The sequence below is a fragment of the Rattus norvegicus genome, chromosome 3, assembly GCF_021556685.1.
Source record: "Rattus norvegicus strain SHRSP/BbbUtx chromosome 3, alternate assembly SHRSP_T2T, whole genome shotgun sequence".
Classification (NCBI taxonomy): Eukaryota; Metazoa; Chordata; class Mammalia; order Rodentia; family Muridae; genus Rattus; species Rattus norvegicus.
In genome coordinates, this window is record NC_141536.1 from 73396242 (window position 1) to 73411859 (window position 15618).

The 15618-nt window shown below is 37.0% G+C and overlaps 1 protein-coding gene and 1 pseudogene across 1 annotated transcript; one reads left to right on the forward strand and one right to left on the reverse strand.

Moving 5' to 3' along the window:
- The first annotated feature begins 478 nt into the window (after positions 1–478).
- On the forward strand, positions 479–1408 carry Or4c31c (olfactory receptor family 4 subfamily C member 31C). Its single transcript, NM_001001126.1, has one exon. It carries the CDS (start codon positions 479–481, stop codon positions 1406–1408), a length of 930 nt encoding a protein of 309 aa, NP_001001126.1.
- Or4c130-ps1 (olfactory receptor family 4 subfamily C member 130, pseudogene 1) lies at positions 8216–9124 on the reverse strand (annotated as a pseudogene).

Here is a 15618-nt window from a genome sequence, read left to right on the forward strand (position 1 = left end):
ACACACCTACATTCAATGTCTTGACCCTATGCCCATCTCCTTGTCTTCTCCCACATCTGTTCCTTTCCTACTTTTTCCCTCCTCCTCTCTCTCTCCCAACTTCCTCCTTCCCCTAATATATCATGATTAGTTTGTTTCCCCTTTTAAGTAGGACTGAAGCATCCACAATTTCTCAAAGAAAGAACAAACTCTATACTTTGAAATATCCACAGGAATCAAGGTACCTGAAAAAATTCATGTTTTTTTTTCCTGAAATTCAAAATCTTTGGTAAAGTCCAATAATCTGAGTCAATGGGAAATCTCATTGAGGTATAGGTATCTATGTTGAATTTCATAAGATTCTTCAGGAATTTCAAAGGCAGATGAGACTAAAAGCATAGAGTAGAACCAAGGAATTTCAATATCTGTGTCTCAGTATGTCATTTCTTTGTTGCAGGTTAAATATTTTCATCCATTTCTACCTAATATAGCCACTGATATGATGCACAACAACAGTGTGACTGAATTCATTCTGTTGGGGTTGACTCAGGATTCAGAAAAACAGAAGGCAATATTTGGAGTCTTCTTGATTCTTTATCTTATGACATTACTGGGGAACTTTCTCATTGTGGTAACCATTAAGCTGAGTCAGACACTTGGAGGTCCCATGTACTTTTTCCTCTTCTATTTGTCTTTTGCTGATGCTTGCTTTTCTACGACTACAGCACCTCGATTGATCGTGGACTCCCTCTTCCAGAAAAAAATTATTACCTACAATGAATGTATGACGCAGATCTTTGCAGGCCACTTCTTTGGGTGCATGGAGATCTTTGTGCTTATTCTCATGGCCTTTGACCGCTATGTAGCAATCTGTAAGCCTCTAAGATATACAACTATAATGAACCAGCGCATATGTGGTATATTAGTAATTCTTGCCTGGGTAGGGTCTTGTGTCCACTCTTCAGCACAGATTTTCTTGGCCTTAAGATTACCATTCTGTGGCCCAAATGTAATTGATCACTTTTCCTGTGATTTGCAGCCCTTGTTGAAACTTGCCTGCATGGATACCTATGTGATAAATTTGCTAGTTGTGTCTAATAGTGGTGCCATATGCACGGTAAGTTTCATAGTACTGCTCATCTCCTATATTGTAATCTTATACTCTCTGAGAAACCACAGCGCAGAAGGAAGACGAAAGGCCTTGTCTACATGCACTTCTCATTTCATTGTGGTGGTCATATTTTTTGGTCCCTGTATATTTATATACACACGGCCACTAATCACTTTGCCAATAGATAAGATGGTATCTGTGTTTTATGCAATAGCAACACCTTTGCTCAACCCTCTTATCTATACTCTGAGGAATGCAGAAGTAAAAAATGCCATGAAAAAAATATGGTGTGGTAAAGCATTGATAAAGAATATATGAGAATTCTAAAATATAGCACCTTAAGAGATTGATTTCAACACACAGATAGGAAAGCCAAAGTACTCCAAAAAGTATATAATTAAGGTATCTATGTATGCATGTATAAATAATAAAGTGTGGCCAGAGAAATAAATAGATTAAGTGGTAAATGTATTTGCCACAAACCTGATGACTTGAGTGAGGTGAGTATAATCACTGAATCCCACATTGTTAAAGGAGAGAGTAACCTCCTATAATTGTCTCCTTACCTACTACAACCTAGCATGTTATGTACATATCCATAAATATAAATACAGAAATAAATATAAGCAATAAAAATTTAAAACTAGAATCAGTTTTAAACCTTATATAGATAGAAATTTCATAATTAATCATGTATGTATATGATACGAATTTTTAAACCTGGAATAGATTAGTTTATTAGCACCCATGAGTACTAGAAATAATGAGAGAGAAGAGGATTTGTTTGTTGACTTTAAATAGCACATGAATATTCAGAATTCATATTATTATCAGGAATGAAAGTCAGAGCTGGAATCTATCCCCTTTGTTCTGTCAGATATATAAGTGTTTTAAATGACATATTTTCATTTGTACAGGAGCAGGAGAGGTGGTCTCTCCTGAGCTAGCAGGATTGTCCACACTTCTGAGAGTCCAGCTCTCTCCCCCACAGTATTTAGGTACAGAAAACTGTTGGATTGGTTAGCTCCAGGCACAGCCAGAAACCGGAATTGTCCTGTCCCAGATGACATCTGTCTTTGTGTGTCCTAAGATCAACATGCAGGTCACTTGGAGGAGAAGTGTTGGTCTGACCTCTGCTCTCAGTTATATAGGCACTCCTGGCAACTGGCCTTCTGCTCTCAGCACAGGCAGAAATCAGAAGGGTCCTGCCCCTGACTACTCCTAGTCCCTGTGCCCAGAGGACAAAATGCCTCCAGGAGTGATTTTCTTGGGTCAGGAATAGGAGCAGAAGTAGTTGTCTCTTTTGAGCTCTCAGCATTGTCCACACTTTTGAGAGTTCGGCTCTCTCACCCATGGATGAAACATCTCAACTGTAGATTTTGCAGCTTCATGGTCTGGGTCTCTTGGACTGTATAAAAAGAGGAAGATTTTGGTTATTCTGTCTGTGCTTCCTGACAGTGCATGTAATGTTATTAGTTGCCGTAGGCTGATATCATCATGATTTTACTGCTCTATGAGGATCATATCTCAAACTGGGAGACAAAATAAACCATTCTGTCTTTGAGTGAATCTTTTCATGTCATTTGTCACAATAATATGAATGACATTGCTAATATAAACTAATGAAAAAAGAAATGATCTTCCATCCATTGCTTTTCTCCTACTGCATAGTGCCATAACAATGGAATACACCAACTAATTATTTCAAAATAGCTGGTAGAAACCATTAAGAGTGCTATCAATTCAAGGAAGTTATAACTGTTTGAGGTGATGAATATGCCCATTTCCTTGTTCTGGTCATTACACATAGTTAAAACTTACATATTATGCATGCTTGCATATATAAGATTATACATGTGTTAAAACATTTTACTCAATAGTTATTATGTGACAAAATATATACAAATTTTACAAGGTGTCCAAACTTGGATATTTTCAAGGTGTTAAAAGTTACTCTCCTTCTTCACCTAAGGGGTAAAATCTGAAAATGCAATAAACAGGCAATCTTTAAGAAGACAAGTAAAAAGAATGTATAAAGAATACAAGAATGTGAAAGCACTTTGTTTGAACTGTTGACTTATAAACTGATTCCCTCACTCTAGACTTGGTAGATACTGGTGGGTATATATATTCTTCCTCCTCTTTAGCCATTTTTAGGCCTCTCAAAATTGCTTCTCTGACATATCTAATCATTACCCTTTTTACAAGAATACAATACCCCTTTATAGCAGAAGACCCTTTCTTACATATTCAAACTTCCTGATCTTTCTGCTCGGGTACCTTCCTAAAAGAGTTCTTTGTAGTTGTATGTGAACAGTGAATAGCAAATATCAACATCTTTCTAGCCCCTGGAAAACAGTTAGAAAGGAACTCTGTCATTACAATACGGTGGCAACTGCAAACTTTCACCCATATCTTCAAAACAGTCAAGAAATGAGTATTCCCGCCTAAATTTTTATTATCTCTGTCCTTTGGACCATTAATATGTTGAGTTCCAGGCTATATCATCACAACCACACAATGATAGTTGTGTTGAATTGTCAGTATTCATGGGATACACACACACACACACACACACACACACACACACACACACACACACACACTGCACAATCTGAAATGAGGATCAATTACATTGTTTTTTCTTTTCTTTTTTTCGGAGCTGGGGACCGAACCCAGAACCTTGCGCTTGCTAGTCAAGCACTTTACCACTGAGCTAAATCTCCAACCCTGATCAATCTTAAGTTAAGGAACCATTTTAAAATGCTTCTTAATGTTTCCATTTTATGATTATAAACTAATTCTGAAGTTTTTCACAAAGATCAAGAAAATCATGTTATTAATAGAATTCTTGTTCATCATTGTGAAATAAGATGATAAATATAAAGATGGATAGATGTATTATGAAATATTTTAGAAGTTTTTTAAAACTTTTGTTCTATGAGTTTCAGTATTTGTGGTTTTATGTTGAAGTCCTCGATACACTTGAGCTTTATGCAATGCGACAAATGTGATTGTATTTTTCTTTTTCTACATACACGCTGCCAGAGAGACCAGCACTATTTTCTGAAGATGCTTTCTGTTTTCCATAGCATATGTTTAGCTTCTTTATCAAGGATCAAGTGTTCATTTATGTCTAGTTTTGTTTCTGGGTCTTTAATTCTTTTCCATTGATCAACCTGTTTGTCTCTGAACTAATACCCTGTAAGATATATATATATATATATATATATATATATATATATATATATATATATATATATATATATATATATATATATTACAATGGCTCTGTAGAATAGCTTGAGGTCAGGAATGGTGATTCCCCCCAAAAGTTCTTTATTGATGAGTATTGTTTTTGCTATCATTTTTTTTGGCCCATATATAATTGAGAACTGCCATTTGCTTTCCATGTCTTGGAAGAATTGTGTTGGAATTTTGGTGGTGATCGTGTTGAATCTATGTATTGCTTCTCATAGGATGGCCATTTTTACTATGTTAATTCTATCAATCCATGAGCATGGAAAATCATTCCATTTTTTTAATTCTTCTTGCATTTCTTTCTTGACAGACATGAAGTTCTTGTCATACAAATCTTTCAGGATCAGGCTGTAAGATCAAAAATTAATAAATGAGATCACATAAATCTGTAAAACCAAACAAAAAACTCTCTGTATGTCAAAGGATATTATAGGCAACAGGAGAAATTAGCAACCTGCAGTTTGGGGAAAAAAATTCTTCATTAACTTCACGTTCAATAGAGGGCTAATTATCCAAAATATATAAAGTACTCAAGAACCTAACCTTCAAAAAACAAACAAGCAAACAAACAAACAAAAATAACCCAATCAAATATGGGGTAGAGAACTAAACAGAGAATTTAGAACAGAGAATCTTGAATGGCTACGAAGCACTTACAGAAATGTTCTAAGTCCTTAGTCATCAGGGAAATACAAATCAAAACAACCATGAGATTCCACCTTACTACATTCCAAATGGCGAAGATCAAAAACTCTGGTGATAGCACATTTTGACAAGGATGTGAAGAAAGAAGAATAGAAACACTCCTCCATTGCTGGAAATCAATGTGGAGGTTTCTCAGAAAATTGAAAATAGATCCACCTGAAGACACAGCTTTATCACTCTTGGGCATGCCATAGGGGCAAGTGTTCCACTATCTTGTTAGTTGTAATAACCAGAAGCTAGAAACAATCCAGATGTCTCAAAACAGAAAATGCATATAGAACATATATTTCACTTATACAATGGAATACTACTCATCTATAAAGGACAAGGGCATCATGAGTTTTGCAGGCAGATGGATGGAAATAGAAAATATCATCCTAAGTGAGTTAATTCTGACCCAAAAGACATGCATTGTATGTACTCATTAATAATTGGATATTAGCCAAAAATTTACAGAATATCCAGGATACAATCCACAGAAATCAAGAAGGTTAACAAGCTGAAGGGCCCAAGGGACAATGCCTCAGTCCCACTTGGGAAGGCAAATAAAGCAATTTTGGTGGGAATAGGAAGGGCCGTGGGTAAGAGTGGGGACTTGGAGGAGACAAGGGGAACATGATCAGGTATTTAGCTGGGGGAACAGGTGTGAAGTCCTGAGGGTCAGCAGAAAAAAATGGAAACAGTCAACCAATGGAGGTAGGAGATAGGTAGACCTTCTAGAATGTGTGACTCTGACAGACCTGGGTAGTGAGAGTCATTCAGGACTGAAAGGGATGGATCTTAGATGAAATGTTCAACAGTGGGTAGAGGAAACTTGTAGAGTTCACCTCCTGTAGAAAGATAGATCTTATTCATCAAATCGAAGAATAAGGTTGCCATCCCACAGTCAAAAACTCTGTCACAGAATTGTTTCTCTCTGAAAGAACTGCAGAGACAAAAACGGAGAAGAGACTGAGGAAAAGGAGGTGCAGTGACCATCTGAAACTGAGATTCAGCTTCAGAGGAGATTTCAAGGCCGGACACTATGACTGATGCTCTGGTGTGCTTACAGACAGGAGCATAGTATGGCTGCCCCCTGAGAGGCCCAACAAGCAGCTGGCAGACAGATGCAGATACTTACTCCCAACAAAATGGACAGAAGCCTGGAACCCTTGTGATTGACTTAGGGAAAGGATGGAGGAAGCAGAGGAGGAGGGCAATCCCGTAGTAAGACTAGTACTCTCTACTAACTGGGATTCCCTGAGATGTCTCAGACATCAAACCACCAACCAAGGAGCATACACTAGCTAATATGAGGCACCTAACACATATACAGCAGAGAAATCCTCTCTATGAGAGAAGATACATCAAACCCTTGACGAGTGACAGAGGAGGAGGAATAAGGTAATAGTGAGAGTGTTGACTGGAAAGGGGATAATAGCTAGACTTTAAAATAAATTTAAATAATAATAATAATAATAACAATAGCAACAATAATAAAATATTGCTAGGAAAAAGTATTATAAACTTTGATGCTGCAATTGAGAAGGAAATGACAAATGGAAGCTATATTAGAAATCATCCTTGGGTTTGAGAGAAGGCTCAGAGGTTAAGAGCAAGGATTGTTCTTCCAGAGCTTCCGAGATGAATTCCCAGCAACTACATGGTGGCTCACAAACCTCTGAAATGGTACCTCTTCTCATGTGTCTGAAGACAGCTACAGTGTACTCATATCATTAAATAAATAAATAGTTTAAAAAGACATATTGTTATAAAAAGAAATCTTCCACATTTTCTGCTCAAATACAGTAGAGAAACTCGATCAATGTCATGAAATCAGTTTCAACTTTGAGTAACTTTGACAAGATGGTAATGACACTTTTCTTCCAACAGACATAAAGGAAAGTGCATTACCTCCTGTCTAACTTTGCTGCATCCACTGAATGTGTGGGACATGGTCTTTCATCTATTGGTTCTTATATTTTCTTCAAAATGCCATGGCAATTTACTCACTTGTTTCTTCCTATAGGATTTTTATTACACTCATAGTAATATGATTGTTTGCATTGTTAAACTTTTGTCAATTATTGGTTTCTATGGTTATGATAACACTGATTACTTCATTTAATTATTTATCCTGAAGAAATCACCAGAAAAAAACAATGTATCTGAAATTCCATCTTTGAGTAGAAATTATTGGAAATCCCCTAACATCGACTCCCTTACTAGAAATCCTGATAGAACCCTACTTCTGGGAACTTATTAATCTAGCTGATTTTTTTGTTATTTTTTAGTGAAAAATTAGTTTGTTATTTAGATAATGGTGATAATATATAGTGGTAATATATTTTTGATCATTTTATAAGTAAACATACATATTAAGAGAGTAGCATCATTTAGCTAAGGCCACATTTCAGTGGTAGAACAATTGTTCATGATGTAACAATCAGTGTTCCAACCTCATTGTATTATGAAATTTTATAGAAGAAATGAAAGAACCATATTGTGCTAATTCAGGCCAATTCACTGGAAAACAAGACTCAGTCTTACTGTTAATGCTTTATTTAAATATTGATTGGATAAAATGATGAATTAACAAGCACTGTTTCATACAAATGTGTCCTGTACTTTAACAATCTTTAGGTCTTTTATCCACACTTTGTCCTTCAACCACCCTCCTATGTGTTCATTTTTCCTCTGAATGCTTGTGTATTGCTGTTTACATTACCTATATGTTTTCTCATGTTTTAAGTTATAGTAATGTGGGCACACATGTTACAGAGGAACATATTCAAGGAATTGAAGGTTTAGAGACAGCCAAAAAAAAAAAAAACAATATGGTTGATGTCTGGCAGGGGAGGTGTTGGGGAACAATATGTTTTTACTGACAAGGTAGATCAACAGAATTCTAAAACAAAAGGAAGTAGTTCAGATTTTTGGGAACCATGCAGATTTTTGGCAGTCAAGTAAATACACAATGCAAAAAAGGAAAATTCATAAATCCTATATTTCAAATAGTATAAATCATAGTGGAAAATTCCATATTGCTATAAACAGAAAACACCACCCTGGTTTACATGAAAAGATGGGCAGATTTATTTATTGTTTATTTCTAAAACTGGATTTTTCTTATGATAAGCATGATGTTTACCAAACAATTACTTGGAAAGAAAAAGTCTCCTATTTTCTCTAAAGTTTCTTCATAGCATTTTTTACCTCTTTATTCCTCAATGTGTAGATCAACGGATTCAGCATGGGTGTCACAATTGAATCTGACACAGTCATGGCCTTGTCTATGTGGTAGGTAGACACAGGCCTCACATATAAGAAAATACATGGTACAAAGAACAACACTACAACTGTGAAGTGAGAGCCACAAGTGGAGAGTGCTTTGCGTCGCCCTTCAGAGTTGTGAGTCTTGAGAAAACACAGGATAGTTATGTAAGAGGCAATTAGAATAATGAAGATAGCTATACACATCACCCCACTGTTAAAGATGACAATGAGACCCAGTGTATGAGTATCCATGCATGCCAATATCAGCAACTGAAACAAATCACATAAAAAATGATCTATAATACTAGGACCACAGAATGGTTATTGATACATGAAAATAAGCTGAATAGTTGTGTGTCGTAATCCTCCTACCCAAGCTCCCTCCAGGAGTATACAACACTTCCGAGGACTCATGATATTCATGTAGTGGAGAGGTTTACAGATGGCAATGTAGAAGTCGTAGGCCATCACAATAAGCAAAATGATCCCCATGCTTCCAAAGAAATATTCTGCAAAGAGCTGGGCTATGCATCCTTCAAATGAGATAGTACTATTTGCAGAAAGGGAATCTAAAATCAGCTTTGGGGCAATGACAGAAGAATACGGGATGTCCACTATGGACAAAGAAGTGAGGAAAAAGTACATAGGTGATCTTAAACTCTGGCTTGTAACCATGGTTACCACAATAAGCATATTTCCTAATAACATTACCACATACATGATGAGAAACAGAGCAGAAAACAGTTTCGGAAGGTCCTGGTTCTCAGTAAGACCCAAAAGTATGAACTCTGTCACATTGTTTTGATTTCCCATTTATCTTGTGTTTAGTGTTTCGTGTCAGAGATGTAGATCTAAAAGAGATGTGTTGTTCAAAATTAATCAATGTTGGTCTTTTAATTAAATAGTTCACATGCTGAATAACTGTTGATGAACATTCTGCTATATATGGTAAAATAATTTCTTCTTTGAAATGTATTCATACAATCCTATATGGTGACACATGGTTGTAATCCCAGCACTTGCAAGTTGGACCCAGGAAGAATAGAAGGTCAAGGGCATCGTTGTTTGTATAGTTTCTTCCTGGTTAATTTATATTTGACTTTTTCTCAAACATAAATTTTGTTTCAGGTTAAAAAGCTTCTTCTCTCTCCTTTGTGCTTATGGTAGTTATTAGTATACAACTAATTTTCATCTTTGTGAGTAGTTAGAATTCTTTTGAAAAATAAGAGACTGAGGTTCACTGTTTAGAAATACAGTGAACTCAGCATATGACAGCATGTTATGATGTTATATGTAAGAAATTTCACCAAACTCACTTATTTCTTTTCTTTTATCGAAAATGTTTTTAATGCTATATGTTCTGATTGTAGTTTTCTCTGCTTCTATTCCTCCTCTTCCATTTCTTACAAAAGAAGTAGGCATTTATGGACTAATAATAAAATATAAGGCAGCATCAAAAACAGAGTAGGAAAAAACAAACAAAGACAAGGGGGAAAACGCAAGAAAAGTCAAAAGGAAAATACAGAGATATAGATACAGATACAAACTTGGTACATGTTCAAAACTTTATAGACATATAAGACTTGGAGTAATAATATATATGTAAAACTAGTGGAGAAAAATAGATGGATATAAAGATTTGTGAAAAAGATATGAATAGAGACATCATATATGAAATTCTCAAAACAGAGAAAAATAATATAAAAAATTGCAGAAATCATTTTGTAGATGATCCCTGTCCTTAAAAATGAACTTTAAAAAGAAAGTTGTTTCAGAGATGAAAAGAAAAATTATCTAATTTTTATTTGTCAGTGTCCTCGGAAAATATTCATTCAAGCAAAGAGTAGTTTAGTTCCAATGGATTTTAGACTTACTTTATGTCCTTCATTGATTCATTTAGTAAAAATAGTGCAAATAGAAATAAATGAACTGAATGAATGAAGGAAAATAGTGACTTATGGCACAAAGAAATATAATAATGAGGGGAAAGAAAAGCTTGCTATGACCTCAAACAGATAGCACAGCAGGAACAAAGGTACAGAGGAGGGAAGGAGGAGAAATTTAAGGCAGAGTACAGATAACACAGTCCTACAGTCAAGAACATCAAGATCTAATGTGCCTTCTTCAAACCATCTCAGCTGCATGATTCATTAGCACTTGCTTATTCTTTAAGATCTGCACTTCATTTTAAAAGTAGTAGCAACATTTTAATAGATGAAAGACAACAACTATGTCACAATACATATGCAAATGTGTTCTATAATTTGTGATTTCATAAAGAACTTCTCAGGAAAAACAGCATTTCTTATCAGTATATAAACATTTGTCATTTTAATTCTCTTTAACAATTGAGCTCTAGTCAAAAGTTCTGCATCCTTGTTTACATGAATGAGCTGAGATTTCTACATAATCATCTGAAGGCTGCTAGCAGAATACTGACTTACAGCAAGATAGGATGAAGGTGAAAAATCCCACACTCACAGTGCCAAGCTGATTCCAACAAGATCAAGCCTGCTACAACAGAGCCTCACCTTCTAATAGTGCCATTCCCTGAGCCAAGCATATACAAAACATCATATTCCACTCCCTGGCCCGCATAGGCTTATTCAACCATATGAGTCTATGGGGAACATACATAAACATAGCATAATGCAAAATACCTTTAGTCCAACTTCCAATGTCCTCTTAGTTTATAGCAGTCTCAACAATGTTATAAGTCCAAAGTCCAAAGTATCTTCTGAAATTCATCCCATCACATAACTGTAATCCCCAAAGCAAGACAGGAAACCAGCTAGACAAACTCTAAACTTTGAATCTCCATACCTGATGTCAAAATAGTGTTCAGTTCTCCAAATCCTTTTCATCTTTGTTGACTGCAACACACTTCTCTCTCCTGGACTGGTTCTATTCCCTGTTAGCAACTTTCATCAGCAGATAGTGCACAGCTCTGGCATTTAAAACAACTTTGGGTTTTCAAGGTAGCTTCTATGTTAAAGCTTTTAATTTCAGTGTTTGGAATCTATAAGATAATTTATTGACTGTTCAAAAGAGTTGGAGGCACTCTGCATTCTGTACCACTCTAAGCTCAGGTAGATCCACATCACTGTTGCTGCTATTCATGGTGATCATCCCATGGTACTGGCATCTCCAACACACTAGGGTCTAGCTCTGCAATTAGGCTTCACCAATAGGCTCTCATAGGCTCTCTTCATGGTACATGACCCCTTCAGTCTTGGGCCATCAACTGTAAATGAGACTGTATCTTCACCAATGGCCTTCCATGGACTCTCACTGTACCAAGCCTCAACTGCTCTTCAAGAAGACTTCATGTCTTCAAAACCAGTACCACCTGAGTGATTCTGACATTACCAAGTCTCTAGGCCACATACTGAAATTCCCCTTCACTGAAACCTTTTGAGCGAATTCAGCACAGGTCACAAAATTCACAGCAAAACAGTCTTCAATATTCCTTCCAGGATAACCCATTAAGCCTCACTTAAAGCATTCCAACACTTTCTAAATCCAAAGTCCCCAAATCCATGTTCTTTCAACAAAAACAATTTCAGGCCTATCACAGCAATAACCCACTGCTGGCACCAAATTTTGTCTTAGTTATAGATTAACTTCTGTAAACAGACACCATGACCACTGCAACTCTTATAAGTACAACATTTAATTAGGGCAGGTTTACAGGTTCAAAACTTCAGTCCATTATCATCAAGGTATGAACATGGCAAAATTCAGACAGGCATGGTATAGGAGGATCTGAGAGTTCTACATTTCTTCTGCTGTTAGCAGAATACTGACTACTAGGTAATTATAATGACAGTGTTAAAGTTCACACACACACAGTGCCATGCCTACTCTAACAAGGCCACACCCACTCCAACAGGGACACACTTTTTAATACTGTACATATATATATATATATATATATTTGTATACATATGTATATATGTATGTATGTATATATGTATATATGTATTTGTGTGTTTAGCTGTGTGTGTGTGTGCGTGTGTCTGTGTAATGATATCCCCTTTCATCCCTTGCTTTCCACAAACCTCCCATTGCTTTCCCCCTCTCTTTGCCTCTATGAGGATGCTCCACAAACCACTCACCCACTTCAACCTTACTATCTGTCCACTATCCTTACTATCCTCCACTATCTGTCAACCCTAGGGCATCAAGCCACCACAAGATCCAGGGCCTCTCTTCCCACTAATGTCAGATAAGGCCATTCTCTATTACATATGCAGCTGAAGCCATTGGTCCCTCTATGGTTGTAGTTTTTGTCCCTGGGAGCACTGGAAGTTCTGGTTGGTTGATATTGCTGACTCTCCTATGGGGTGGCAAAACCTTTGACCTCCTTTCATCCTTCTTCTAACTCCTCCATTGCATTCCCTGTGCTGTGCCTGATGACTGGTTGCAGGTATCAACATCTATATTGGTAAGGCTCTAGTAGAGCCTCTACAGTGATGGTCATACCAGGATTCTGTAAGCAAGTACATCTTGGCATCAGCAATAGTGTCTGGCTTTAGTGTCTGCAGATAGAACGATTCCCTAGATAGGGCAGTGTATGTTCCTTCAGTCTTTATTCTACTCTTTGTCCCAATATTTTCCTTTAGAAAGGCGCAAAACGGTTTTGTAATATTGAGATGGATGGGTGACCCCATCCCTCAACTGGGGGCCATTCCTAACCTCTAGACATTGCCTCTAGAGATTCTTTTCCCCTTTGTTGGATATTTCAGCTAATGGAAAGCCCATTATGTCCTGGGAGACTCTTGCTTTCCCAGCATCAAAGATTTTCTAGTGGCTACCCCCAGTTTCCCATCCACAACTGCTACAAGAGTCTATTCAATTTCCTGACCCTCCATTTGGCTTCCCCATCTCCTCCCACATCTGATGCTGCCCCCTTTTCCCTCCCTCTTCCTCATCTCTCCCTCCTTCCTTCCTTCTAACTCCCGTCTTTAATTTGTTCCATCTTTAAAATAGGACAGAAGCATTCACATTTTGGTTTTCTTCTTCAGCTTTATATGGTTTGTGAGTTGCATTCTGTGTATTCCAAGCTTTGTGCCTAGTATCTACTTATCAGTGAGTATATACCATGTATGTTCTTTTGTGCCTGGGTTATCTCACTGAGTATGCTATCTTCTAGTTTCAACCATTTGCCTGTGAATTTCATGGAGTTGTTGTTTATAATAGCTGAGTAGTACTATATTGTGTAAATGTACCAGATTTTCTGTATCCATTCCTCTGTTAAGGGACATCTGGAATATTTCCAGCTTTTGGCTGTTCTAAATAAGGCTGCTATGAACATAACAGGCATGTGTCCTTGGTATATTTTCAAGCATATTTAGGGTATATGAATAAGAGTGGTATAGCTGGGTCCTCAGGTCCAAATTTCTGAGGAACCAGCAGACTGATTTCCAGAGTAGTTTTATCAGCTTGCAATCCCACCCTCAATGGAGTAGTGTTCCTCTTTCTGCACATCCTCGCCATCATCTGCTGTTACCTGAGTACTTTATCTTAGTCATTCTGACTTGTGTGAGAGTAACTTCTGGGGGAAATTGCCATCTCTGACCTCAATTGTGCTACAGAGCAAAATTGATGAAAGGAAAATAATATTAGTTCAGAGATAGGTAGATCGGTGGAATAGAATTGAAGACCCAGAATTAAACCCACACACCTATGATTCCCTTTGACATTGAGCTTAAAACATCCAGTGGAAGAAAGACAGCATTTTCAACAAATGGTGCTAACTCACGGGCATGGATAAGAATGCAAATTGATCAATTTTTAGCTCCTTGTACAAAACTTAAGTCCTAGTGGATCAAGGACCTCCACATAAAACCAGATACACTAAATCTAATAGAAGAGAAAGTAGGAAAGAGCATGAAACACACTAGCACAGGGTAAAAGTTCCTGAACAGAACTCCAATGACTTAAGCCCTAAAATCTACTATAGGCAATGGATTCTCATAAAAATTTGAAAAGCTCCTGTAAGGCAAAGGACTCTCTCAACAGGACAAAATGACAACCCACAGATTGCGAAAAGATCTTTATCAACTCCCCATGTAATTGAGGGCTAATATCTGAAATATACAAAGAACTCAAGAACAGACTACAGACTACAGACCACCAAATAACTGTATTGAAAAAATGATGTACAGAGCTAAAAAAGGAATTCTCAACTGAGCAATCTCAAATGGCTTTGAGGCACCTAACGAAATGTTTAACACCATTAGTCATCACGGAAATGCAAACCAAAATTTTTTTGATTTCACTGTACATTAGTTTTATATTAGTTTTGGCTCTCACAATTATGAGTGAAAATTGGAATACTTAAGCAATATATTTTCTTCATATTTGGAATATCTTTCAGTTATGCTATTATTCCTTTTATATTTATTTATGTTACATACTGATCACATTCTTCATTCTCCTGAGATTACTTTCCTCACACAATCTTTTTCTTCATTCCTGCTCAACTTTTCCTCTGAAAAGGTGTGTGGCCCCTTCTGTACCATGCCACCATTCCACATCAATTCACTGCAGAATTGGGCACATCCTCTTTCATTTTGTCCAGACAAGGCAGTCCAGTTTCAAGAGAATCCATGGGCAGACAACAGACTCAGGGACTGCCTTCGTGCTCTAGTTCTTGAGGGATCTAAACGAGGCCCAAGCTGCACATCTACTACACTTATGTGCACTGGCCTATAACAAACTATGTATGCTCTTTGGCTCAGTCTCAAGGTACTGCCAAGGGTCCAGATGAGTTTATTTTTTTGGTCTTCCTGTGGAGTTCTTATCTCCTCCAGCTCCCCAATCCTTCTTTCAACTCTTCCAGTGAACTCTTAAAAATACATCTAAATATTATCTACAAGATTCTGCATCTGTTTCTGTCAGATGCTGGGTGGTACCTCTCAGTTATGCTAGGTTCCTATTGGCATGCTATTACCATTGATCCCATTTTGAAGCACAGACACTTATTGCCTGGCTTGGTTTAACCAGTGATGTCAAAGCTGGTATTTGACAACCTGGGAACTGAAAACTAGTGAAAGTTTTTTCTGTACTTGATCAGCTGTGGGTTTCGATGATCAACTCTATTATGAGGCAAAAAGAAGTTTCTTTGAGAAACAGTGAGATCTCTCTCATTAGCTGTGGTGCAAAGATGTGTTCTAGAGACATTTGTTGAAATATTTTTGCATCACTGTTTTCAAGGTAACAAATATTTAGCATTTGTACTTGTTCTACATTATTTAATTGCTTTTACTAGACTGCTAACCTATCTGTCTACCTACCTAGTA